The 24,598-nt window shown below is 43.6% G+C and overlaps 1 protein-coding gene across 2 annotated transcripts in view; it reads right to left on the reverse strand.

Annotated features, from left to right (window-relative positions):
* Window positions 1-5,897: 5,897 nt before the first annotated feature.
* Ccdc77 (coiled-coil domain containing 77) overlaps window positions 5,898-24,598 on the reverse strand; it is a 32,759-nt gene continuing 14,058 nt past the window's right edge. Inside the window, exons 5-12 of one of the 2 annotated variants that reach the window (XM_031383218.1) lie at window positions 23,414-23,510; window positions 20,201-20,264; window positions 18,978-19,069; window positions 14,596-14,744; window positions 11,522-11,741; window positions 9,470-9,595; window positions 9,224-9,376; window positions 5,898-7,029 (exon numbers count right to left, since the gene is read on the reverse strand). In XM_031383218.1, the coding sequence (XP_031239078.1) occupies window positions 6,880-7,029; window positions 9,224-9,376; window positions 9,470-9,595; window positions 11,522-11,741; window positions 14,596-14,744; window positions 18,978-19,069; window positions 20,201-20,264; window positions 23,414-23,510 (1,051 nt within the window). In that variant the 3' untranslated portion in view covers window positions 5,898-6,879. The remainder of the gene's footprint in view (window positions 7,030-9,223; window positions 9,377-9,469; window positions 9,596-11,521; window positions 11,742-14,595; window positions 14,745-18,977; window positions 19,070-20,200; window positions 20,265-23,413; window positions 23,511-24,598) is intronic. The other variant, XM_031383219.1, reaches the window with a different exon arrangement.

Consider the following 24,598-nt stretch of genomic DNA (forward strand, 5'->3'; position numbering starts at 1 on the left):
AGTCAGGCCATGGTGATGCATGCTTTTAATCTCAGCACTCAGGAGGCAGAGGCAAGTGGATCTCTGTGAGTTCAAGGCCAGCCTGGTCTACAAAGTGAGTTTCAGGATAGTTAGGGACACACAAAGATGCCCTGTCTTGAAAACCAAAAATATAAAAAACATACCTAAAATATATATTTTCTGTGTTCTGGCTTTTATTTAAAGTTCCTGCTGAGAAATGAGCTTATTCAGATAGAGTTGTTTTTATATGTGACTTGGTGTTTCTTTTTTTGTTCTGTATATTTAAAGTTCTTTTTGTTTGTTTGTTTGTTTGTTTTTAGAGACAGGGTTTCTCTGTGTAGCCCTGGCTGTCCTGGAACTCACACTGTAGACCAGGCTGGCTGTGAACCTAGAAATCTGCTTGCCTCTGCCTCCCAAGTGCTGGGATTAAAGGCGTGTGCCACCACCACCCAGCTTAAAGTTTTAATTATAATTTTAATAATACAATGTGGAGAGTTTCTTTTCTTCTTTTTGTTTCTTTTCTTTTCTTTTAAAGATGTATTTATTTATTTTATATACATGAGTACACACTGTAGTTGTACCGATAGTTGTAAACCTTCATCTGGTTGTTGGGAATTGATTTTTAAAAGAAAAAAAAAAAAAGGACCTCTGATTGCTCCAGTCATCCTCGCTCACTCCAAGCCCAAAGATTTATTTATTATTATAAATAAGTACACTGTAGCGATCTTCAGATGCACCAGAAGAGGGTGTCAGATCTCATTATGGATGGTTGTGAGCCACCATGTGGTTTCTGGGATTTGAACTCAGGAACTTTGGAAGAGCAGTCAGTGCTCTTACTCATTGAGCCATCTCACCAGGCCGCCTTCTCCTCTCCCTCCTCCTCCTCCTCCTCCTCTTCCTCCTCCTTCTCTTTCTTCTCTTCCTCCTCTTCTTCCTCTTCCTCCTCTTCCTCTTCCTCTTTCTCTTCCTCCTCCTCCTCCTCCTCCTCCTCCTCTTCCTCTTCCTCTTCCTCCTCCTCCTCCTCCTTTTTCTTTTTCTTCTTCTTGAGACAGGGTTTCTCTGTGTAGCCCTGGCTGTCTTGGAACTCACTCTGTAGACCAGGCTGGCCTCCCAGTGCTGAGATTAAAGGAATGTACCACCACTGCCCTGCTAAAAAAGGTGGCTGGAGAGACAGCTGTGGGTGCTGGGAACCGAACTCTTATATTTTTGGTTGTGAACCTAGCCTTTAAGAGCTAAACCATCTCTCCAGCCCACTGTACTTTTTTTTTCTTTTTTTCTTTTTTTCTTTTTGGTTTTTAGAGACAGGGTTTCTCTATACTTCTTAACAAACTTGCTTAGCAAGCTGGGGCAAGACCTGATCCCAAACTTTCCTATCTTCTTTATTTTCTCTTGGTCCTTCCTCTCAGGAGTCTGTCACTGAAGAACAACCTTCTGGTTCACATTATTTATTTGTTTAAAAACAGTTTGATTGATTTTACTTTCTCTGGCGTATGTACTTGTATGTGTCCACACTCACATGGTGTGTGTGTGTGTGTGTGTGTGTGTGGTGGGGGTTGCTAGAGAGATGACTCTGGTTAGGAGCACATACTGTTCTTGCAGGGCCTAAATTTGATTCCCAGCACCCACATCATGCAGCTGGCAACTGCCTGTAACTCCAGCTCCAGGGGATCTGACAGTGCTCTGACCTCCTCCTACCCAGATAGACAGATAGACAGACAGATAGACACACACACACACACACACACACACACACACACACACACGTAATTAAAATAAAAAGAAAATGGTTGGGGAGGGGGGAGGCAACAGGGGTTTGTTCTTGTTGTTTTTGTTTGTTTGTTTTTTGGAGGGGAAACTGGGAAAGGAGAAATTTACATGTAAATAAAGAAAATATTTAATAAAAAATAAAATTAGATCATGTAATCTTTCTGCTTAATAAACTCTAAGATAAATGTAGACTTTGAAAATAATACTATAAACTACATACTCCTTGTTAACAAGAGGCTAGTGAGCTGCTTGATCTCTCTGAACATGTTTTGATCTTTTATAAAGAACAAAATAAAATAAATTAAAATTTCCTTAAAAAAGAAAGAAAGAAAGAAAGAAAATGGTTTATAAGAAAGTCCACATGTGAAAGTCGAAGGATAGCTTGCAGGAGTCATTACTCTCCCAAGGTAGATTCAGGCCATCAAGCTTGGTGGCAGGCACCCAACTGCACCATCTCACTTCCCTTATTTATTTATATATTTGTTTGTTTGTTTGTTTGTTTTTCAAGACAGGGTTTCTCTGTATAGCCCTGGCTGTCCTGGAATGCACTCTGTAGACCAGGCTGGCCTCGAACTCAGAAATTCGCCTGCCTCTGCCTCCCAAGTGCTAGAATTAAAGGCATATGCCACCACTACCCGGCTCACTTGCCCTATTTATCATTGTTGTATGCGTATGATAGGAGTAGGTAGGCACATGCCACAAAACACACGTGGAGTCAAAGGACAATGCTGAGGAATGAGCTCTAGAAACTGAACTCAGGTTGTCAGCCTTCCACGGCAAGTACTTCTACCTGCTGAGCCCTCTTGACACCAGCAGTGTCGAGTGCAGTTTGAGTTTTGTTCAGTATTTCTAGCTCTCTATTTAATCGCATTTATATATTCCTACATTGACTCATTTTGTTTAGGGGTTTGTATTTTCTAATATATTTTGGAATTCATTCAAGTTTATTTATACTCTCATTTCTTAGAATATATATGTGTGTGTGTACATATATATTCATATATATATATATAGTCACACACACACATAAAGATTTCTCTGGCTCAGAGTTCTGTGGCTTAGGCTGGCCTTGAACCCATAGAGATCCACCTGCCTCTTTCTCCCAAGTGCTGGGACTAAAGGCATGCCACCACTGCCTGGCTTCTTTGAATATATCTATAATGATTCTTCTGAATTCTTTGTCTGGAATTTCCCTATCAGTCATTCTCACTGGGGGCCGTTACTCTGGGATTGGTAGATTTCAGAGAACATCCTGAGTTTTCACGTTACTCATGTAGGGACTCACACATCAAGAGTCAATTTTCTGCTAGCTTTTGAGATCATCTTTTTTCAGTGTTGGTAACGTTCAGGAATGGCTATGTGGAAGCAGGGTTGAAGCGCTGTTTTTCCCCTGATAGACTGGCTTCACGAGAGCAGCTCTATAGATCCTCTGTCCTCCCCTGCCAATAGCAAGTATCAGCATTCAGGGTGGAGCTACCATGGAAACAGAGTGCAGCAGTCGTCCTGTCCCTTAGGCATTAATGCCCACTGGGAGCACAGAGACAGTGAGAACACTGAACACACTAATCAGTTCTCCTGGGTATTCTTTTTTTTTTTTTTTTTTTTTTTTTTTTTTTTTTTTTTTTTTTTTTCTTGGTTTTCCGAGACAGGGTTTCTTTGTGTAGCCCTGGCTGTCCTGGAACTCACTCTGTAGACCAGGCTGGCCTCGAACTCAGAAATCTGCCTGCCTCTGCCTCCCAAATGCTGGGATTAAAGGCCTGGCCACCACTGCTCAGCCTCTCCTGGGGATTCTTGTTTCTCTTCTGCTGCTGTGATAAAACATTAACAAAAGCAACCTAGCAGAGGAAAGATTTATTTTAGCATACAACTCCAGGTAACAGTTCTTCATTGAGGGAAGTCAAGGCAGGCCTTCTTGCTATTCCATGTTGCATATAGCGTTATTTCCAACCAAGGAACTCATTCAATAGTCAAAGAAGTTAGAGAAAGGACACAAGGAGCTGAAGGGGCTTGTGACCCCATAGGAAGATCAACAATATCAACCAACCAGGGACTAAACCACCAACCAAAGAGTACACATGGAGGGATTCATGGCTCCAGCTGCATATGTAGCAGAGGATGGCCTTGTTGGGCATCAATGGGAGGAGAGGCCCTTGATCCTGTGAAGGCCCCAGTATAGGGAAATGCCAGGGTGGGGAGGTGGGAGTGGGTGGGTGGGGGGCACCCTCATAGAACCAGGGGGAGAGGGGATGGGGTAGGAGGTTTCCAGAGAGGAAATCGGGAAAGGGGATAACATTTAAAATGTAACTAAAGGAAATATCCAATTTATTAAAAAAAACAAAGCAAAACAAAACAACAACAACAAAAAAAACTGACTGGCCTCTCACTCCTTCCCTGCTGCTAGGTGGCGCTGAGTCTTCCTTTGGTTACATTGCCTATGCCTAGCCTGCGGACAGTGCTTCACAAGAGGGACTACAGATCTGTCGTCTGCGGACAGTGTTTCACAAGAGGGACTACAGATCTGTAGTCTGCAGACGGTGCTTCACAAGAGGGACTACAGATCTGTCCAAGCCTCTATTAATCCCTCAGGGCTCTGTCCCACCCACGCAGCTCTGCAAATGTCCTGCACGCTCCTGCAGTCTGGGTGAGAGTGCTGCAGGTTGGCAGCTTCCTGAATGCTGGGCAGAATGGATCGCGGTTTTGGAGTATGCTATTTGTCAGGTTGCAGCACGAAGCGTTTTACTTCCGTGTAGTTTCCTGTGAACTTGGCTCACGGGAGGGTCTCGGGGTGCTCGACCGTCACAGCACACGTCTCTGAGAATGGCATGTGATGTGTGAGGGTTTCCCGGCTCTTCCTGCGGCTATTGCCGCAGCTATGTGGAAAGGGTTCAAGGTTCCCTTTCCAGCTGTTTGGTGTCTGTTGCACTGCTGATGTGAGGTTTTTCATCTCTCCTCATGTTAGTCCCCAGAGCTCTGCCCACCATACCTGAGATTATGACGTTTTGGTGGCTTTTTGTTGTTAATTTTAACTTTTTTATTTTTTTCTTATTGCTTGTGTATTTGGAGGGTGGGGGTGGGTGATGCCACACTATGTGGTCACTTGTGGAGTTACTTTGCTCCATGTGGGTGAGCCATCTTGCCACTGGTAGCCCTGGCTACACAGACTAGACTGGCTTCTAACTTGTAATCATTCTGTTTCTGCTTCTTAAGCACTGGGATTAAAGATGTGAGCCACCATGCTTATGTTAAATATAATTTTTGAAGGAATGAATGGTATTAAGTTATAGGACTCCAACTGAAACCAAACCTCAGATCACAGATCATAGGCTAAGTGTAAGGGAACATCCACTATACTCCAGGCAACACATTATATATTAAAAATGAATGATATAAGCCCACAGCCAAGCAGTGGATGGAGCTTGGGAATTCTTAAGGAAGAATAAGAGGAAGGATTGTGGGCCCTAAGGGGATAGGAACTCCATGGGAAGACAAGCAGAGTCAACTACCCTGGACCCTTGGGGCTCTCAGAGTCTGAACCACCAACCAGAGAACATACATGGGCTGGACCTAGGCCTCCCCACTCAATACGCAGTAGATGTGCAGCTTGGTCTTCATGTGGGTCCTTAACAACTGGAGTGGGGCTATCCCAAAAGCTGCTGCCTGTATGTGGGATATATTCTATAGGTAGGCTGCCTTGTCTGGCCTCAGCGGGAGAGGAAGTGCCTAGCCTCAAAGAGACTTGAAGTGCCAGGGTAGGCGGATCCCCAGGGTGGGTCCCCACCAGCCCAGGGAAGAGGAGGAGGGAAGTGTGACTGGAAGAAGGACAGTAAGCAAGGTATAAAGTGAAGAAGTGAAAAAATAAAATTAAAATTAAAAAAATGATGTAAGCGAGGGCTGGTGAGCTGGCCCAGCGAGCAGACACTTGCTGCCAAGCCTGACCCAGAGAGAGACCAAGCCCACACAGCAGGAAGAGGACTAAGTCCCTCAAGTCCTCCTCTGGCCTCCACACATGCTGTAGCGCTCACCAACTCCACCCTAGTTTATAAACTCATATAAAACACTTTTCAAAAAGAAAGTAAACTGAGATAGATGTTATTCAAGGCATAAGCATGAGACCTTGTAGAGCACTGAGATGTTTTAAACCACACATTTTATTGAAAATACTTAATTTGAATAATTTAAAGCATATGAATAAAATGTCAAGCTTTTTCACATAAATTATCATTTTGGGTTTGCCCACTGAGAGTAAAGCAGCACCCTTTTCTTGACCAATTTTACTTGAGAGCAAGGGCTGTGCTGCCCTCTGGTGGTCAGTCACTCGGAATGTGGCTAAGTGTGAAACTGCCCACATGTAATTCCTGAGTGAATGACTTCAATGACTTTGGTCCTCCAGGAAACACATTCTCCCACTGACACTTAGCAAGCTCAGCAAAACAGCTCTTCCTAAGTTGTTATTTTCTTTTTTTGTGTGTTTGTTCATTTTTAGACATGGTCTTATGTAGCCCAGGCTATCCTGGAACTCACCATCTAGCCAAGGGTGAATGTGAACTTCAGATTCTCCTACATGTACCTCTCTCCAGTGCTGACTACAGGTGAGCCACCAAACATAGCTTTAGGTGGTGCTAGCAATAGAACCAGGGCTTTCTGTATGCTGACAGCACTTTACGAGATAAGCTACATTACACCACAGAAAAGCCTGTCAATATATAAAAGACAAGGCTAACAGGATGGTGAGACGGCAGACTGCCGGGGCAGCTTTGCCAGTGCCAAGTTTGCCACTGTTTTTCTTCTTTCCTCTCTGGTTTTGATGTTTTTTGGTTTTTCTGTTTTTGTTTTTAGAGACAGGATCTCATTAAGTAGTCATGGATGGACTAGAAGTCACTATTATAGACCAGGCTGGCCATGAATCACAGAGATCCATCTGCCTATACCATGAATTTGTGGCAATCCTCCTGCCTCAGATTCCCAAGTGCTGGGATTATAGGTGTGAGCTATCACACCCTTAAAATCAACTTTACTAAAATTGATGCCACTACTCTGGACAACTCCATGCCCAGTTTCTGGGAATAGGTGGCCCTGCCTCAGGTTTCCGGAAGTCAACCCTGACAGGAGACATCAACACAGCCTAAGCGCATTCTCCAGACCAAACACTTTAGACTTGAGGTTCTTCAGTTCTCCTTGTATCTTATGAGCTCTTCTGTTGCTGTCACGGACTTCACACAGCATGGCCAGGTCCTGGTTTCCATTGGGGATGTTCATGGTTGCCTAGAGTTGAGAAAAAAAGAAAGAACTATGGCATTAGCTAAGGAAAAGAAATCAAGTTACAAAGAGCAGCTATGCTGGCTGGCTCCTCTTTTACATATGATAAATGCAATACTAAAATTCTTCAGTGATGCACTTTAAAATGAAAAGGTTTAGGCCAGGCGGTGGTAGCGCACGCCTTTAATCCCAGCACTTGGGAGGCAGAGGCAGGCAGATTTCTGAGTTCAAGGCCAGCCTGGGCTACAGAATGAGTTCCAGGACAGCCAGGGCAATCCAGAGAAACCCTGTCTAGAAAAACCAAAAGAAAAGAAAAGGAAAAAAAGAAAAGGTTTAATTGGTCAAAGCATTTGGGAGAAGGCCAGAAGATCAAGAGTTCCAGGTTATCCTTGGCTACAGCCTGGCTGACAAGAAACCATCTCAAATATATATGTGTGTGTCAAGACAAAAGGAGAGAGAAGCTGAGGGATAGAGATTATTAAATAACTAACAATGGGCAAAAGGACCAATACAGCATTGGTGAGGTCACTCAGCAGTTGGTAAAGGCACTTGCCACCAGCCTGGGGATCTGAGTTGGGTCCCCAGGACCAGTGACCTGAAAAAAGAGTACACTGACCTCCACACATTCACCATGGCATACATGTCTACACACAGAAATAAAGAAATGTTAAAACATTTTTAAAATATAAGACAAATAATAACATTTTTGGTAAATTTGCCAAAAATGACAGAAAGTATCATTTTTTTCCTATTTGTTCAGAACACAGCAACCATTTAGGACTTACAGTGACTGTTAGAGCTCTACCAAAGCTCTTAGGGCAGCCTAGATACTAAACGGTGTCTGGGAAAGCACTTCATTACTCAGTTATTTTCCCACTTTAAAAGTAGACAATTCTTGGGGCTAGAGAGATGGTTAAGAGCACTGACTGGGGGGCTGGTGAGATGGCTCAGCGGGTAAGAGCGCTGACTGCTCTTCCAAAGGTCCTGAGTTCGGATCCCAGCAACCACATGGTGGCTCACAACCACCCGTAATGAGACCTGATGCCCTCTTCTGGTGCATCTGAAGACAGCTGCAGTGAATTACACCGGAGCGAGCGGGCCGGCAGAGGTCCTGAGTTCAACAGCAGTCACACACATGATGATTCATGGCCATCTGTACAGCTACAGTGTACTCATACACATAAAGTAAATAAAATAAATCTTAAAAAAAAAAAAAAAAAAAAAAAAAAAAAAAAAGAGCACTGACTGTTCTTCTAGAGGAACCTGGTTCAATTCCCAGCACCCACATGGTGGCTCACAGTTGTCTGTAACTCCAGTTCCAGGGGATCTCATACCCTCACACAGACATATATATAAACAAGTAAAATAAAAATGAATAGAATCATTACAACACTGCCCCCCCCACAGAAATCTTTCCTTGAAAAGAGAGAGAGAGAGAGAGAGAGAGAGAGAGAAAGAGAGAGAGAACAAAATAAAACCCAAGGAGTTCTTTGGAGAGTGTGTGCCCTGAGCCATGTGCAGAGGGCTATGCTGCCATGGACACGAGTGGAGGGCTATATTGCCATGTGCATGAGTGGAGGGCTATGCTGCCATGGACATGAGTGGAGGGCTATGCTGCCATGTGCATGAGTGGAGGGCTATGCTGCCATGGACATGAGTAGAGGGCTATGCTGCCATGGACATGAGTGGAGGGCTATGCTGCCATGGACATGAGTGGAGGGCTATGCTGCCATGGACATGAGTGGAGGGCTATGCTATGCCGGCACAGCCCTGGGTTCTCCCTCTCTCTCAGCCTTGGGTTGCAGACGTACATCTGTGCTAGGCGGGTGCCAGGGACTCGGGTCAGAATGCTTACACAACCAGCAACTTTTTCATGTACTGAGCCATCTGCCCAGCCCCTACTTCCTGGACACACCTAATTCTTTTAACTTAGTTGAATTGTAAGGGGTGATAATTTGTAAGTTATGTCTGTTTTTGTTTTTCCAACAAAGTGTTCCTGTTGAACTAATGTTCAGAGAAGGTACACAAAACACAGCCTATTGGTTTTGTAATACTGGAGATCAAGCCAGTGCCCTGTTATTCTTACACACACCCTGCTGAAATCTACACCACATCCTTGGCCACCCTTCTGAGGAACCACCCTGACCATCTTCCTACAGTGTACCCTGATTTCCCTTTCCTAACTCAGGAGGAGCAGTACCTTATAGAGCATTTGCTCCAGGTCTCTCAGCTTCTGCCGGAGAGCCTTAATGTCTGTCTTGAAGCCTTCTACTTCCAGGACTCGTCGATGCTCCAAGGCCTGATAGCGCTTTGTCATTATCTGTAAGCGCTTGCCCATCTTGTTGGAGCGATCCTAAAAATGAATGACGAAGAAGAGTTTATGAAGAGGCGGCTCTCCTCAGCAGCCTGCCTGTTCTACTCAGCCCAAGTGTGAAACACCACACACCTTGAAGATCTCTCTCCTCATTCCTTCTTCCTCCCGAATTCGAGAAAGTTCCTCTTCTAGGGAAATGCACTGTTCTTGGTACATGTTGGACAGTTTTTTCTCTTGCATCAGCTTATCCTTAAGAGACTGTAGGACAAAGGGAAAGAAAGTTTTAATGTTCATATTTGTAATTCAAAATATCACTGTGGTAAAGAAGAGAGGAAAAGATTTTCAGAGCAAATCTGTAAAAACAGAATCCTGCTGTATCTATCCTTTCCTGTCTATCCCCTCTCTCAAGTGTACCTGAAACTCTCTCAAGTGTTTCATCTCTAAGATGAAACAATCCAAGTGTCCTAATTAGGATTACTGTTACTGAGATGAAACACCATGCCCAAAACAACGTGGGAAGGAAGGGTTTATTTTTGGCTTATATGTCCATGTTCTAGTCTATCAATGAAGGAAGTCAGAACAGGACATTATGCGTTTTAGCTCTTTAAAAACATCAACAACATGTATTACAAATGTTCTATGAAAGAGCCAAAAAAGCAATCCTTCAAAACCCTAAACCAGGAGAGCAGCAAGATGGCTCAGCAATGAAGGCACTGGCCCTGAAGCCTGGCACCCCCACGACTCCTGTAAGTTCTCTGACCTCTACATTTGTATCACGGCATGTTCACACACCATTCCTCCTGCTCTGCCCCTCAGCCCACATAAATACATGCAATTTAAAAAAAAAAATCCATATACACAAGTGTACTGCCTGTAATCTGGTTATTATGGAGGCAGACAGATAATTACTGGAGCCCAGGATTTTAAGCCCTGCCTAGGAAACAATGAGCCTCCTGCTTCAAAATAATAAGCTGGTTGGTAGCGCATGCTCAGAATACCAGCAGTCAGGAGGCAGAAGCAAGAAGATGCCTTCGTCAGCTTCACAGTGAGCTGGAAGCCAGCCTGGGCTACCTGACACCCAGTCTTCACAGTGAGTCAGTCAGAAGCCAGCCTGGGCTACCTGACACCCAGTCTTCACAGTGAGCTGGAAGCCAGCCTGGGCTACCTGAAGCCCAGTCTTAACTTTCCATCAGAGTATGCTGCTTCCTTATACAGCCCTTCCCAGACATAAACCTTAGAGCTCTGTTTATACTCCTCACAGTGTCTGTGGGGCCATGGCTTCTGCCAGCTTCCCTGGGGCTCCATGTCAGCTCCTCCTTGTTTTCTTCTCTTGTGGCACCAAGGATTAAACCTAGGGCCTTGTGTTCTGTGACCACTACCAATGAGCTACATTGCCAGCCCCCAATTCCTTGTTATTTTACAGTCATGACAGCATCTGTCCTCTCCCTGGAACATGTTCAAGGGACTTCTTTCTCCCTCTGTCAGGAATGCCCTTCCCTAATCTACATTACAGGCCTCAGCAAAAGCACCAGTCCTAAGGGGATGTCCTAGGCCTGCTCTGAAGCAGAGTTCCAACAAGTAATACCATCCTTACATAAGTCTCTTATTAACATAAAGTTACATGATTTTCCTTCTTCATTAAATATAAATACAATGAAAAAAAGATTGTCTAATTTACACAGTGCTATACCCAGAGTCTAGTCCATATGTTGAATCAGGAAATGAATGAATGAATAAATGAATGATGTGTTATTTTTGTCTTCTTTTTGAGACAGAGTCTATTCCACAGTCTGGTCTTGAATTCTGTCTAGCTTAGTATTTCAAATTCTCAATTACCATCATGATCAGCTCCTCTTGGTTATGTATTTCATGACATTATTGCTATTTAGCTTCATGAACTGAATGAATCTTATATAACAATTTATATGCTCTTTGAAATTCTGAGTCTCTGACAGGCTCTCAAACTCAACATGCGGCCAAGAAGGACCTTGAGTTTTCCATCACCCGTCTCTAATCTCTCCAATACTGGGATTATAGGCATGAGCCATCACACCTGGTTTTACGCAGTGCTGAGGATCAAATCCAGAGCCTCAGTGTGCTATGCAAGGAGTCTATCAACTGAGCTTCAACTTACCCCAAGGAACTCCAAGTTTCTCAACTGTTCCAGGAAAAGAATGACATTACCTTAATATATTCATTTTGAGCATGATGACTCTCATGTAAAATGGGGACAACTTTTCCAAGTTTATCTTCTTTCTTCTTACACTGTGCTCTATATTGCGTAATCTTTGACATCAGGTGATCTTTCTCCAGCATCCATACCTTCTCTTTATTTTGGTTTTCAAATTTTAGTTGTAGAAAGTCCTTGGTGCTCTCGTAGAGCAGTTCTTGGGTATGATGGAGACTACGAAAGAGAGAAGAGCTGTGAGCATGGAGATGCTTGCTGCAAGCTCAATCCCAGGGCCATTCCAAAGAGGATTACAGGCCCTTTAAAAATGCACTCGGGCGTGATGGCGCACGCCTTTAATCCCAGCAGAGGGATTAAACATTGGGAGGCAGAGGCGGGCAGTTTCTGAGTTTGAGGCCATCCTGGTCTATAGAGTGAGTTCCAGGACAGCCAGGGCTACGCAGAGAAACCCTGTCTCAAAAAAATAAAATAAAATAAAAAAGTACATTTTTATTTATTTATTTATTTATTTTGGTTTTTCGAGACAGGGTTTCTCTGTGTAGCCCTGGCTGTCCTGGAACTCACTCTGTAGACCAGGCTGAGCTGGAATTCAGTGATCTGCCTGCCTCTGCCTCCCAAGTACTGGGAATAAAGGTGTGCACCACCACTTCCTGGCAAAAATTGTACAATATGAATTTTGAAATATTAGCAGTTTTAAAAACACACACAGTCTAGTAACTGACAGTCTTACATGTTTTTTAATTAGGTGAACTATCTTGCATCTATCATGCTCCCTGGTTTAGATTCATTTTTACAGAAACTTTCCTGAGCATTAATTTGAGAATTCAGGTTTAAAAGATGGTTATTTACATACTGGAAAACTAATATAAAGTATAAAAAATTTGGGTTGGAGAGATGGCTCAGCGACTAAGAGTACATGCTGCTCTGACCTCTTGTGAACACTATGGGCAACTGCATTCATCAATACACAGACTCTTAGATATGCATATAGTTAAAAACTAACATAATTTTTTTTTTTTTGCTTATTTTAAATCACATATTATGAGCTGAGAGTATAGCTTTGTGGTAAAGTGCTTGCTTTGCATGTGTGAGGCCCCGTTTAATACCTAATACTCTCCCAAAAATAAATAAACAGCCAGGCCTGGTGGTGTGTGTTTTTAATCCCAGCACTTGGGAGGCAGACAGATCTCTATGAGTTCAAGGCTATCCTTGTCTCAAAAAAATACCCCCAAACCAAAAATGACTAAATGAATAATGGGAATGTTAACTCAATTGGTACAGTGTTTACCCAGCATATACAAAGTTCTGAGTTCAATCCTCAGCACTTCCTAAACAGCCTATAGAGGAGTATTCTTGCAAACCTCGGAACTTGGAAGGTAGAGACAGGAGTCTAAGTTGTTCAGGGTAATCCTTGGTTACATAGGAATTCTGAGACCAGCCTGGCTAGAGACCCAGTTTCAAAAATAAATAAATTTGGGGTTGGAGAGATGGCTCAATGGTAAAGACATTTGCTGTTCTTCTAGAGGACCCAGGTTCAACTCCCAGCACCCAAATGGAAGCTCACAGCCACCTGTCACTCCAGCTCCACAGAATGTGACGTTCTCTTCTGGCTTCTTCAGGGACCAGACATGCAAAGTGGTATACAGACAAACATGCAGCCAAAACATGCATGCACAAAAAATAAATCATAAATATTAAAAAAAAAAAAAAAAAAAAAAAGCTCAGATGGTAAAGTGCTTGCTGTGAAAGCATGAAGACCAAAATTCTCCTCCAGAACCCAAATTAAAAAATCTAGTAATTTCAACACAGGGGAGATGAAGACAAGCAAATCCCTGGGGCTTCCTGGCCAGTAGCTGAGCTTAATCATTGTGTTCCATGTCAATGAGACACCCAGTCTCACAAAACACCGCGGACGGCACCCAAGGGTGACCTTTGCCTTCCATACAACATACACACTAATACACACACCCACATATTAAGTAGGAGACTAGCATGATGATGGGCACTCTTAATTCCAGTACGTGGGAAGGCAGAAGCAGGAGGATCCCTGTGTTTTCAAGGCCAGCCTCCGCTAAACAGAGAGCTCTAGGCCAGGCATAATGAGAACCTGTCTGAAAAGTAAAAATAAAAGTGAACTAAGCATGTTTAATGGGGAAAAGAGATGGTTAGGTACAACCTAACAAGAACCATCAAGCCAGGTGATGGTGGCAAATGCCTATCTTTGATCCCAGCACTTGGGAGGCAGAGGCAGGCAGTTCTCTGAGTTCTAGACCATGGTCTACAGAGCAAATTCCAGGACACTCAAGGCTACAGAGGGAAACTATCTCAAAAAAACCCAAAAACCATACAAACCCAAAACCGTATCTTGTGGCTACTCTACACATAGGGTAGGACTGAGGCTAAATAGAAAGGAGCAAGGTGGGAGGGCCATCATGAAGACACAGCAGTCATTATGGAAATGTGGATTAGGTCTGAGTAAGCCTTCAGCTCAAGGCTGGCTGTGCCTAATGATGTCCTTGCTAAACACAACTGTTCCTAAAGTATTAGGCTCACTGAAGCACAGACTAAACTAAAGCCGAGGCTATAGGTGCCAAGACTTGAACTGGGTCCTTGCACAAAAGCAGTGAGTGCTCTCTCTTAACCATTGAACCATCTCTCCATCCCCATAACCATTAATCTTTATTTTTTATTCCTGGTGAACCCAGGGCTCAATACACCCTAGGCTAGGCCAGTACTACTGAACTCACCCTGAAGATCAGGTTGGCACTGAACTCAGATATTCACCAGCCACTGCTTCCCAAATGCTGGGATTAGAGTCCTGTGCCACCATCACCTGGCTAAGGTTTTTTTTAATGTGTACCTGTGTGCGTTTACCTGCATAATGTACTTGTTGAAGAGGTGCCAGATCCCCCAGGAACTGGAGTTACAGATGGTGTGATCTACCTGATGTGCAAGCTGGGAACTGAACCCAGGTCCTCTGTAAAAAGCAGTGCTCATAACAGCTGACCCATCTCTTAAGCCATTCAGAAAAACAGGATGCCTGTTAGCACGGTATTTCTTGAGTCCCCACCTCTTGGTCAGCTCCTTGACTTTCTCTTGGTTTCTCTGGTGCTGAACTTGGATCTCCTCGACTTGGATCCGTCTGTCCTCCATGAGCCCTTCCACTTGTTCTCTAGAATGCTTCGTCTGCTCTCCCAGCTGCGCCTGAAGTGCTTCCACCTACATGGGCCGAGAGGACTGAGTTAGCATTCCTGCTTCTATGACTTTGGATCTCTGAAGGAAAGCTCTTCATAGACACAAAGGAAACGCAGGAGGGTTGGGGGCGAGGCAGTAAAACAGGGGGAGGTGGGAGTGGGGGTCACCGAAAAAGACAAACCTCAGTTCTGATCTACTTGTGTATTTAGGTTGTATATGCCTGTGTGTGTAATCTCAGTTCTGATCTACTTGTGTATGTTGTATATGCCTGTGTGTGTAATCTCAGTTCTGATCTACTTGTGTGTGTATGTTGTATATGCCTGTGTGTGTAATCTCAGTTCTGATCTACTTGTGTATGTTGTATATGCCTGTGTGTGTAATCTCAGTTCTGATCTACCTGTGTATGTTGTATATGCCTGTGTGTGTAATCTCAGTTCTGATCTACCTGTGTGTGTATGTTGTATATGCCTGTGTGTGTAATCTCAGTTCTGATCTACTTGTGTGTGTAGGTTGCATATGCCTGTGTGTGTACATGTGAATGAAAGCAACGCGTCTCTTCCAATCACTCTCCACCTTATTTTTTTTTTAAAGATTTATTTATTATTATACATAAGTACACTGTAGTTGTCTTCAGAAGCACCAGAAGAGGGCGTCTGATCTCATTATGGGTGATTGTGAGCCACCATGTGGTTGCTGGGATTTGAACTCAGGACCTTCAGAAGAACAGTCAGTGCTCTTACCCGCTGAGCCATTTCACCAGCTCCTCCACCTTATTTCTTAAAGCATGGTTTCTCACCAATTATCCAAGCTAAATAGCCAGTGAGCTCCAGGGATCTGCCATTCTTCACTCCCCTGGTACCAGGGTTATAGACAGGATTATGTGTTGCCAGCCCAGATTATCTTTCTTTCTTTTATTTAAAAATAAATAAATAGCCGGGCAGTGGTGGTGCATGCCTTTAATCCCAGCACTTGGGAGGCAAAGGCAGTAGGATCTCTGAGTTAGAGCCCAGCCTGGCATACAGAGTGAGTTCCAGGACAGCCAAGGTTACACAGAGAAACCCTGTCTTGAAAAACCAAAAACCAAGCCAAACCAAACCAAACCAAATAAATAAATAAATAAAATGAATGTCTTGCCTACATATACGTTTGCCTCATGTGTAGCTGGTGTTTGCTATGGAGGAGGTCAGAAGAGGGCGTCAGAGTTCCAGGAGGGTGTCAGTTGTCACGCGGGTGCGGGCAGTTGATCCTGGGTCTTGTGTTCCTAACTGCTAAGCCATTGCTCCAGTCCCCACCTCAGCCTTTTGCTGTGAGGGCTGGGGATCTGGGCTCAGGCTCTCATGCTTCCTGACACGCACTTCAGCAACTGAGGCATCTCACTAACTCCTATTTTATTCTTTACTTTTATTCTTTACTCTTTATTGAATATCTTATAACTGGTACTGGGCTGTATAGCACCCAGCTGCTCATCTACATCACACAGTAAAAGCTGTAGCCTACTTCTCCCCACCCCATTACTCTTACTTCATTGTCTCCTTTTTTTTTTTTAAAGATTTATTTATTACTATAAATAAGTACACTGTAGCTGTCTTCAGACGCACCAGCACCAGAAGAGGGTGTCAGATCTCATTATGGGTGGTTGTGAGCCACCACGTGGTTGCTGGAATTTGATCTCAGGACCTTTGGAAGAGTAGTCGGTGCTCTTACCCGCTGAGCCATCTCACAGCCCCATTGTCTCCTTCTGAACCTAGAGGACTGTCTTCCTTTTAAGATGCCCTGGTTGGCTGGGCAGTGGTGGAACACACCTCTAATCCCAGCACTTTTGAGGCAGAGGCAGGTGGTTCTCTGCGAGTTTGAGATCAGTCTGGTCTACAGAGTGAGTTCCAGGACAGCCAGGACCACACAAAGAAGCCTTGTCTCAAAACAAGACAAGACAAGACAAGACAAGACACCCTAATTACACAGACACACCAGTGACAAGGTGGGTGCAATGTAATTTCCTTCTTGGGGTCTGGCTGTCTTGCCTTTTGATAATTGGCCAAAAGCAGAAATAATTTTTATGTCAATGGACCGTTCCCCCAATGGATAGGAACTTTCCTTTATTATTTTCCTAGATTTTAGAACACATGTACTAAATAAATGAACATGACTCCAATGCTGATGTCAAACAGACAAATGTCCCTGTGCTACTCTCTCTATAGTCCTCAGGTCAATCACAAAGTAAATTCTAGCCAGGCACAGTGGCCTCAGCACTCAGGAGGCAGAAGCAGGAGGATTTCTGCGAGTTTCAGAGCAGCCTGATCTACAAAGCAAGTTCCTGACTAGTGAGGGGTACATGATGAGACCTTGTTACAAAACAAAAAACAAAACAATTGGGAATTGTTAGATAGGACTTAGCATATGAACTAAAAAGGCTGCCAGAAGCATTCTAGAATGTTCAAACAGAAAATAATGATTTTAAAGCCTAAGTACTAAATAAAGAAAAAAAAAGAAAAACAAAAACAAAAACAAGAAAAAAAACTTAAAAAAAAAAAGAAAGAAAGAAAGAGGCCCAGCAGTGGTGGCGCGCACCTTTAATCCCAGCACTTGGGAGTTCAAGGCCAGCCTGGTCTACAGAGTGAGTTCTAGGACAGCCAGGGCTATACAGAGAAACCCTGTCTCGAAAAAAAGAAAGAAAGAAAGAAAGAAAGAAAGAAAGAAAGAAAGAAAGAAAGAAAGAAAGAAGGAAAGACAGAGAGAAAAAGAAAAAAAGAAAGAAAGTGTAAGTGATAAGAGGCTATTTATTCTCTCTTGAGAAAGCCACATCTACTCCAGGGCATGCATTACTATCCTCCCCTTGCCTCCTTCCAAATACACAACCATATACAATGCACCCATACAATGGATCTTAAACACACACACACTCACACACACAATAACAATAACAACACAACCCTGCACTGAACAAAATTTCATTCCCTGTATAGTTCCAGACCTGGACAGTAATGGGCTGCCTACAGCAGTGTAATTCATGGGCTACTGAACTATAGTTATGCCATCTTATGAAGATATTCCTAAGAATACTTTAAGTGACAAATCCATCTTGGGAACACTGGTCTCTGCTCACTCAGATCAACCATAAATTCACCATAAATTCCTAGTGCAAACTAAATAGACTAGTCATAAATTCTAAACATTGTGTCTATGACTTAAAGGCTATGAGAACTGCCTGACCACTTCACTGTTCTCTCTGCTTCTGTAAACAAGACTGTCCAGTCCACACAGTCTTTCTGTAACATGCACAATTGCCTTAAAAACTCCAACAAATTGGAAGCAGTGAATAAAGCTTCCATATGTCAGGCATCTTGGGAGTCTCTCTTTACGTACCACATAACAGCAGAACCCCTCACTCCCATTGCATCTCTTAGAGGGAAGGAGATATACAGAGACAGTGTTTTGCTAGGTAGCCATACTTGGTCTGCTGTTCCCTACACAGAGCCCAGCAGATCTCAACTTTATGTCAACCTTCCTGCCTCAGGCTCCTAAGTGCTGGGATTACAGGAGTGTGCCACTGTATAGGAGTTTCTCTCCTACATTAATGTTCATATTTAAATCTATATTAAAACTATCTCTAGCCGGGCCATGGTGGCGCATGCCTTTAATCCCAGCACTTGGGAGGCAGAGGCAGGCGGATTTCTGAGTTCGAGGCTAGCCTGGTCTACAGAGTGAGTTCCAGGACAGCCAGAGCTACTCAGAGAAACCCTGTCTTGAAAAACCGGAAAAAAAAAAAAAAAACCTATCTCTAAACCAGTGGTGGCACACATCTTTAATCCCAGAGGCAGATAGATCTCAGAGTTTGAGGCCAGCCTGGTCTACACAGTGAGCTCCAGGTCAAGTAGTCAGGGATGTATAGAGAGACCTTGTCTCAAAACAAAACAAAACAAAACAAAGCAAAACTCAAAACAAAAACAACAAAAAACATCTCTAACTTTGCTAGACAAAAAAGGTGCTTAAATATTAAGAATAATCTCAATTTTCTTGGCCCCAATGATGCCTGAATACAATCCAGGCATCATAAAATAGCAAGGGTACATTACACACTGCTCATTGTGTGGAGAGAAACTGAATGGTTTGTCAAGGTTAGTGTGTCACCTGCAGGAGTATCTCTATGTCCCTCTGGATGAGTGTGTCACCTGCAGGAGGAGTGTCTCTATGTCCCTCTGGATGAGTGTGTCACCTGCAGGAGGAGTGTCTCTATGTCCCTCTGGATGAGTGTGTCACCTGCAGGAGGAGTGTCTCTATGTCCCTCTGGTAGCGCTCAGAAATGTCCTCCTTGTCCTTTATCCTTACTCGTCTTTTGCTTACTCCAGGATCTAAAATAGAATACAAAACTTCATCAAAACCTCTGCTGAGCCCTTCTTTCTGCTTCTGCTACTCCAGCACCAGCACTGACCCTGCAGGAGTTTAGTTTCCTTTACCTGAAAGAGAAGGAAAAGAACACACAGGAGAGTAACAGTGCTTGATTCCCAGACAGGAGTCTCTTATGGGAATTCTGCAGCATTTCACCTGGGTAAATCATACCCATCTTTTGGCAGAATGTTCCTCTGAAGTTGCGATTGTTTCCTCAGTAAAAATTCAAATTTAAACACTTTGTTTTTGACATGCTATACGATTTTCAAAAGGAAGGGCAACAAGCAACACAAAACTGAATGAGTTCGTTAGAGCCTGGGAAGGGCATGAAGGAGGAGCAGTGGGGAGGATGGGTGATGGTGCAGGGGTGCAGCTAGAGCCTGGGAAGGGCATGAAGGAGGAGCAGTGGGGAGGATGGGTGATGGTGCAGGGGTGCAGCTAGAGCCTGAGAAGGGCATGAAGGAGGAGCAGTGGGGAGGATGGGTGATGGTGCAGTGGGGAGGATGGGTGAAGATGCAGGGGTGCAGCTAAAGCCTGGGAAGGGCATGAAGGAGGAGCAGAGGGGAGGATGGGTGATGGTGCAGGAATACAGCTAGAGCCTGGGAAGGGCACAGAGGAGGAACAGTGGGGGGAGTATGGGTGATGGTGCAGGGGTGCAGCTAACTAGCTGGAATTACGTCTAATGGTTTCTAGCACAGTAGCATAACTACGGCTGACAACAACTGAATATATGAAAATAGCTAGAAGCAGACAAGGCTACACAGTGGTTATAAAAGGTGATGGCTATCTAACAGTTACCCTGTCACTAACACAATGTCTCTGTCTCAACAAGGTGAAGACACCAGACATAGACCTCTGGCATTGACACAAATGTACACCCCGAACACACTCTTCCATATGAACACGCACACACACAATAACAAAATCCCTTGCTTTAAACAAGTTCCTTCCATAGTTGTAGAAGTGTGTGAAGGTAGACTGCTAGAGACATCAGTACAGATGCCAGCCTCTCCATCCAATATGGAAACTTTTCTAATTGCTTGCACTGGGATTTCCACCTCCACATCAAGGGAAACTTCTAGTACGGTAGATACCTGCTTTGGAATCGGAAGGCTCACACACATCTGTGGCCTGGAGAACCTTCTGGAGAATGCTGACCTAAAGAACAAAAGGAACACAAGTGGGCTCAGTGTGTGTGAAACTGCAGCTTTCGGCCTTAGCTTTACAGAGCCAAGGTTTGTAAGCTAAACAGGCCAAAACTGATATACAGTCATGTAAACACTTACATGGGCAAAGTAACCTTTTTTTTTTTTTTTTTTTGCTAAAACCCAATGTTAATACAAATTAATTAACAATAAGTAAATTCACATTGCAATTTAACAAAATATATTTTAAGAGGTGCTCTTTGAACAGGGTGTGGTGGTGTACTTTTTTTTTTTTTTTTTTTTGGTTTTTTGAGACAGGGTTTCTCTGTGTAGCCTTGGCTGTCCTGGAACTCACTCTGTAGACCAGGCTAGCCTAGAACTCAGAAGTCCACCTGCCTCTGCCTCCCAAGTGCTGGGATTAAAGGCGTGCGCCGCCACGCCCAGCCTGGTGGTGTACATTTTTAATCCCAGCATTTGGGCAGTAGACACAGGCTCTAGGAATTTGAGGCCAGCCTGGTCTATGTATCAACTTCTAGGCCAGTCAAGGGTACAAAGGGAGCTCTTGTCTCAAAATACATCCCCTCCTTAAAAAAGTAAGGTGACCTTTGACAAGAACATTAAGAAAATAGTAAAAATATGCATATTAGGTGTATCTGAAAATGCTACAGAGAAATGCTTTACAAAAATGAAAAGCAAAGGCAGGCAGATTTCTGAGTTCGAGGCCAGCCTGGTCTACAGAGTGAGTTCCAGGACAGCCAGTGCTACACAGAGAAACCTTGTCTCGGAAAAAAAACAAAAATCAAAAAACAAACAAACAACAACAACAACAAAAAAACTGAAAAGCAGCCAAGTAAGGTGGTGTGTCCCTCAGATGACAAGCGTGAGGCCAGACTGGGTTACAGGCTGGTCAGATTTGCTGGGGCTACATATTTAGACCTTGGGGGTTTTTGTGTATGAGTTATTTTTGTTTGTTTTAACACACAAAGTAAAAATTTGACCCACATCTTTATTTTATCTGTGTTTTGCCTTCATACATTATGTGCACCATGTTCATGGTGTCCTCAGATCCTCTGGAACTGGAGTTACAGACGGCTGTAAGGCACCATGTGGCTTAAGTCTGAAACTTAACCCAGGTCCTCTGCAAGGCCAGCCTGGTCTACAGTAGTAGACCAGTGAGTTCCAGGGAGTTCCAGGACAGCCAGAGCTACACAGAGAAACCCTGTCTCGAAAAAAACCAAAAACCAAAAACCAAACAAACAAACAAAAAAGAATAAGTGCTTTTTTAACCACTGGGCCATGTCTTCAGCCCCCCCACCCCCACCCCCGGGCCACATCTTTAATCCCAGTACTTAGGAGGCTGAGGCAGGTGGATATCTGTAAGTCTGAGGCTAGCCCAGTCTACAAAGAGAGTTCCAGGACAGCCAGGGCTACACAGTGTAACAGTGTCTCAAAAACTAAACCCATGGGCTGGTGAGATGGCTCAGAGTTTAAGAGCACTGACTGCTCTTCTGGAGGTCCTGAGTTCAAATCCCAGCAACCACATGGTGGCTCACAACCATCTATAATGGGATCTGATGCCTTGTTCTGGTGTGTCTGGAAAAAAACAAAAAACAAAACAAAACAACAACAACAAAAAAAAACCCAGCTACAGTGTACTTACATATAATAAATAAATAAATCTTAAAAAAAAAAAAGATGGACTTCTGTGTGGGGTTTTGTTGTTGTTGTTTTGGTTCTTTTGAGACCAGAACTCATGAACTCCTGATCTCCACCTCCCAAGTGCTGGGATTAAGGTGTGTCTCACCATCTGTGTGTCTTTGATAAAGGCCATTATTAATTTATGATAAGTATAAAAAGATTTGAAAAGAAATTAAGTATTGAGATGTCTCCTTCACAAAGACTAGCTTTGCTTTCTTCTCTAATCTCAGCACAGACATCTGCCCGTCTAAGTTCTAGTTTGCTCTTTGTTCTCTCTAGGGATGAACAAGAGCCCCGCGCTTGTTCAGCAAGAACTCTGCCAATGAGCTATGGCCAAACCCTAGGTTTTAGGTTTCATTTTTCCTTATCAAAAAACCCAAAGTATACTTACTCACTAACAATGATATAATTCGGAATTAAAACATACAATGAAAACAAACCAACGCTTTTCTCAGTGTGTTCAAATTCCTGGCAAGTTACTCTCAAGAACAGGGGACCAAGCTGTATCCACAGGGGTTGAGTTTTCAGAATTATGACACTTTAAATAGACTTCTAATAATCTTTACAATCTATATTTCCAATAGACCTTTTTAAAGAAGAAAATGTACTAAGTTTAATATCGTTCACAAAGAACTACATATAAAAGCCTAATTTAAATTAAGGTCTGCCTCCAGTAATGTGCCTGCCCCTCCCTGCAGAGATGACTCGCACAGCTAACTACTGAAGACTTTCTTCACACTAAAAGTGTGTTATATCTTGAAAGAGCATACATGGGGGCTGGCGAGATGGCTCAGCAGGTTAAGAGCACTGACTGCTCTTCCGAAGGTCATGAGTTCGGATCCCAGCAACCACATGGTGGCTCACAACCACCGGTAATGAGATCTGACGCCCTCTTCTGGTGCGTCTGAAGACAATTACAGTGAACTACGCAGGAGCAAGCGGGCTGGAGCTAGTGGGGTCGGCAAAGGTCTTGAGTTTAATTCCCAGCAGCCACACACATGATGGCTCACAGTCATCTGTACAGTTACAGTGTACTCACTCACGTATTTATACACATAAAATAATAAAAAAGTAAATCTAAAAAAAAAAAAAAGAAAGAGCATACAAAATTTTTTTTTTTTTTTAATTTTATGTGTATAGGTGTTTTGCCTGTGTACATGTCCAAGAGTGTATCTGATTCCCTGGAACCAGAGTTACAGATGGTCGTGAGCTGCCATGTGGGTGCTCAGAATCAAACGCAGGTCTCTGGAAGAGCAGTATGCATTAACTGCTAAGCCATCTCTCCAGTCCCTTGTCAGTTTCTTAATATTGAAAAAAATAATCTTCAAAGGGTTTTTGCAGAGAAGATACCGGCTGGCTCATTGCTCTCTATGAGACATCTTTGGCAAATAGGGATCTTCTGACTATGGACCCTCCCCTGTGTCTTGCAAAGGTCACACTCAGACTATAGCAGAGATTACTCACTCTGTGGGGAGGCTCCTTATGAAAATAGGTCACTTCACCAGCGTCTGGTCCCACAAGAGCTAACAGATTCTGAATCTTTTTCTTGTCTTCCAGTTCTCTGCAATTCTCATAAAAAAAATAAACATTATACACCCCAAGTAAGTAACTGTTTCTATTTAAAAGATTTCCCTTCTTTCCAGTTGCGGTAGAGTGCACCATTAGTGTCAGCACAAAGGAGGCAGTGGCAGGAAGATCTCTGTGAGTTCAATGCCAACCTGGTTTACGCAGTGAGTTCTAAACTAGCCAGGACTACATAGTAGTCTAAAACAAAACAAAACAAAACAAAAACAAAATAGAACTCAAGATTTCTTGATTTTAGATTTTTTTGAGACAGTCCCACAAATCCCAGGCCACGCTAGTTTGTTGTAGAGCCAAGGATAACTCTGACCCTTCATCCTGCTGTCACTTTGAGATGACAGGCCCAGGCCACCACACCAGCTTATGCAGTCCTAGGGACAAACCAAGAGCTTTGTGCATGCAACACAAACATTCTACACCTGAGCCATATCCCCAGCTTCTGATGTTTTAAGAATGACTATATCCACACATTAAAAATGATAAATATCGCCGGGCGGTGGTTGCACGCTTTAGTCCCAGCACTTGGGAGGCAGAGGCAGGTGGATTTCTGAGTTGGAGGCCAGCCTGGTCTACAGAGTGAGTTCCAGGACAGCCAGTGCTATACAGAAAAACCCTGTCTTGAAAAACCAAAAAGAAAAAGAAAAAAAGAAAAAGATCTATATACCTCAGTTCCAGCTATTCAATTAAGTATTTCAATTCAGGAATTCAAAGAAGAGGCCAGGGAATAATTTCTTAGCTGTTTCTAGGCAAGGACAGCAGTTTTCCGTTTCAGCACTGATAAGGAATGCAGCCTGCTGGTGGCTCACAGTCCATTCTCCCTTCAGAACTGCTCAAGAGAAAAGATGTGCTTTCCTGCTTTCGCCTCCCATTCATCAGGCACAGCCTGCCTTCGGCACCTTTCAAGGAGGCTGGGAGGGGGAACACAAATCCACTCTCTTTGCCTCAGTTCAGAGCCCCCATGGTATTGACTGGGGCCTGCTGTAACCAAGTCACAGTCAAAGTTCTCTGTCTGCCCAGTCAGGCTCCCCCTGTTTCCTCAGAGGCAGCTCTCCCCTCTTGTTCTCTTGC

The sequence above is a fragment of the Mastomys coucha genome, unplaced genomic scaffold (assembly GCF_008632895.1).
Source record: "Mastomys coucha isolate ucsf_1 unplaced genomic scaffold, UCSF_Mcou_1 pScaffold20, whole genome shotgun sequence".
NCBI lineage: Eukaryota > Metazoa > Chordata > Mammalia > Rodentia > Muridae > Mastomys > Mastomys coucha.